The 3,316-nt window shown below is 37.8% G+C and overlaps 1 protein-coding gene across 1 annotated transcript in view; it reads right to left on the bottom strand.

Annotated features, from left to right (window-relative positions):
• MYO16 (myosin XVI) overlaps positions 1-3,316 on the bottom strand; it is a 638,577-nt gene that overhangs the window by 424,854 nt on the left and 210,407 nt on the right. The window contains 1 exon segment of the mRNA XM_017868179.1: positions 2,505-2,629. Within this exon segment, the coding sequence (XP_017723668.1) occupies positions 2,505-2,629 (125 nt within the window).

Genomic DNA, 3,316 nt, shown 5'->3' with positions numbered 1-3,316 from the left:
AAAAAAAAAAAAAAAAAAAAAAAAAAAAAAAAAAAAAAAAAAGCTTGTGTGATCTGGTCCCAGCACCTCTCCTTCCTTGCTGACACTGCTTCAGCCATACGGGCTCCTTGCTGTTTCTCAAGCCCCTGACACTGTAGGAGTTTGTGGTTTGCCCTTCTCACTCTCAGCCTGGAACACTCTCCCTTCACAGCCCCACTGTGCTCTCTCTTCTTTGAAGTCATTATTGAAAACATCCTTGTTGGTTAGATCTTTCCTATCTATCCATCCAAAATGGCAACAATATGACCAACATGTCCCTGTGTTGTTTTTTCCCTTGCATTTATTGCTAGGATCCTATATATTTAGCTCGTTTATAGTGTCTGTTACCCATTTTCCCAAACTGAAATGTGGATCCATAACAAAAGAATTTTGGTCACTATTGTTTTGTTCATAGCATGTGGTCAGTTACATTTCTTCATTAATTCTGAATGCTTTTGCTGTTTGAATGTGTTATTTTTCGAAACACTCTAAATGTGCTCTGCTTTCTTTTCTTATGACAGAGTTACATTGTTATAGTCTTCTAAAGTTTACAAATTTGTAAATATCGATTTTGGAAGACAAAATTTAGGAAAGCATAATTTAAAAATTTTAGAAACTGGCCAGGTGCGGTGACTCACACCTGTAATCCCAGCACTTTGGGAGGCTGAGGGGGCAGATCACGTGGTCAGGAGATCGAGATCATCCTAGCCAACATGGTGAAACCCCATCTCTAATAAAAACACAAAAATATAGCTGGGCATGGTGGCACGCGCCTGTAGTCTCAGCTACTCAGGAGGCTGAGGTAGGAGAATCACTTGGACCTGAGAATCACCTGAATCCGGGAGGTGGCGGTTGCAGTGAGCCAAGATCATGCCACTGCACTCCACCCTGGGCAACAGAACAAGACTCCAAAGAAAAAAAAAAAAGAAGAAGGAAGGAAGGAAGGAAGGGGAAAATTTTAGAAGCTTTTACAACAATTTAAAGTTAGAGTTTTCTAAATTTTATTTTCCAGAATCAATACTTACACATTTATAAACTTTAGGAGACTATAACAATGTAACTCTAAGTCATAAGAAAACAACACATTTTTAGAATGTGACCATCTAGAGGTCACAGGCACTTAATCTGCATTTAATAAATGTAAAAATGTATCAGATCTCAAGGAAACTTTTCAGACAACAAAACTTTTATCTATTTAGTTAAATCACTTTCCTTATCAACTGTCTTCAACCTCACACCATATTTTTTTCATGGGAGAAATGAATTACTGATTTGAAGCATTTCTATGCAATTCACGCTTCAGAATTCCGAACTCCCTTCTCCTATTCTAGTTTACTTTCTCTCAAAAATTTTTCCACCGGGTATTACATTTCTTTCTGTCATCATTAATTGTAACTCACAGTAACCCAGGTAAGTTTTATGGGTCACTAGGGCAAAATGTTCTTATTTTGGTGATTAGACATCACGTATATACAAATTTATCCAAATTTAGTTGATCTTTTAATAATTTACTGCAACAGTGCTTGAGAGCAATAAAAAGTAATGACAGGAGTTTGCTTGAATTTAGAAATTCACTCACCAAAGTCATTCATAGTTTGTTTTACTGAACACTAAAATAAAAGCATGCTCCTATAAGTTACATTTCAAAACCAACATGGACTAAGTAATGCATAAAATTATTTTAAATTTGTAGGAAAAACATACATAGGAGGAAGGCTTGAAGAAAATATACCAACCTAGAGACACTGGTTTTCCCTGGGTAGTGGCATAAGTATTTTGCATTTTTTCCTTCCAGCTTTTATTTTAGGATCAGTGGGATACAGGTGCATGTTGTTACATGGGTAAATTGTGTGCTGTAGGGGCTTGATGTACAGATATTTTCATTACACAGGTAATGAGCATAGTACCCCTTAGGTGGTGTGTCGTCCTCACCCTCCTCCCACTCTCCACTCTGAGTGGCCCTGGTGTCTCATTTCCTTCTTTGTATCCATGTGGACTCAGTGTTCAGCTCCCACTTATGAGTGAGAAAATGTGATATTTGGTTTTCTGTTCTTATGTTAATTCCCTTAGGTAATGGCCTTCAGCTGCATCCATGTGGCTATGAAGGACATGGTTTTGTTCTTTTTACAGCTGTGTAGTATTCCATGGTGTATATGTATGATGTTTTCTGTATCCTTCCACCTTGATGGACACCTAGGTTGATTCCATGTCTTTGCTACTATAAACAGCATTGGGATGAACATACGCATGCATGTGTCTATGGTAGAATGATTTATATTCTTTGGGTAGATACACAACAATGCAGCTGCTGGGTCTGTATTTTCTTCTTTGCCTACTTAGGCGTTTTCCAAAATTTCTACCACTGACATGTATTACTTTTATGATCACAACAATTATTTAAAGGTTAATTGTAATGACTTCTATGTATTATAAATCAACTTAAATTCTCTTTTTAAACAGTCTCTGAATCAAATATATGAACTTACCAGGGTTACTCCTTCATCATTTTTCTCATTGACATTTCCTCCAGATGACAAGAAGTGTTTGACATCTGTTAACATGCTCATGGGCTTCTGAAGCTTCATCTGGCGCAGTGAGGACAAATCCACTCCTGTGGGGAGAAAGAGCCTTTCAACCAGAATGGAGAGATACTTCTCAGTTCCTGGGGGTCTAAGCCTAGCTTTATCATCTATTCTCTCAACGTGTTCTTCTTTGAAGCTCCTCTTCTACTTTGAACGCTCATTCAAAGAACTGATTGTTTATCTTTGCACATAATTTATTTTCAACCATAGTCTAAAAAATATAAAATTATCTCTTGTTATGTTCTAAAGTACAATATGACACCTTATAATGGCAGGTTTTCAATTAATATCTGTTGTAATATAAATCATCAACATACATTACTCAAAGTATTTTAAAGTACTTAAATGGAAACAATAAAGATACAGTTTTTGATCTCTATGATTTTTCTGGCCAAAATAGTTGCTTCTAAAAGCAATCTAATATCCTGGAATAGAAGAAAAGACTTTAGGCTGGGCACGGTGGGTCACACCTGATCCCAGCACTTTAGGAGGCCAAGGTGGGCAGATCACCTGAGGTCAGGAATTGAAGACCAGCCTGGATAACACAGTGAAATCCCATCTCTACTAAAAGTACAAAAACTAGCTGGGTATGGTGGTGGGCACCTATAATCCCAGCTACCCGAGAGGCTGAGGCAGAAGAATCACTTGAACCCAGGAGGTGGAGGTTGCAGTGAGCCAAGATTGCACCATTGCACTCCAGCCTGGGCACCAAGGGT

This window comes from Rhinopithecus bieti, unplaced genomic scaffold (genome assembly GCF_001698545.2).
Source record: "Rhinopithecus bieti isolate Rb0 unplaced genomic scaffold, ASM169854v2 scaffold_3734, whole genome shotgun sequence".
Classification (NCBI taxonomy): domain Eukaryota; kingdom Metazoa; phylum Chordata; class Mammalia; order Primates; family Cercopithecidae; genus Rhinopithecus; species Rhinopithecus bieti.
This window is presented reverse-complemented; position numbering and strand designations above follow the sequence as displayed.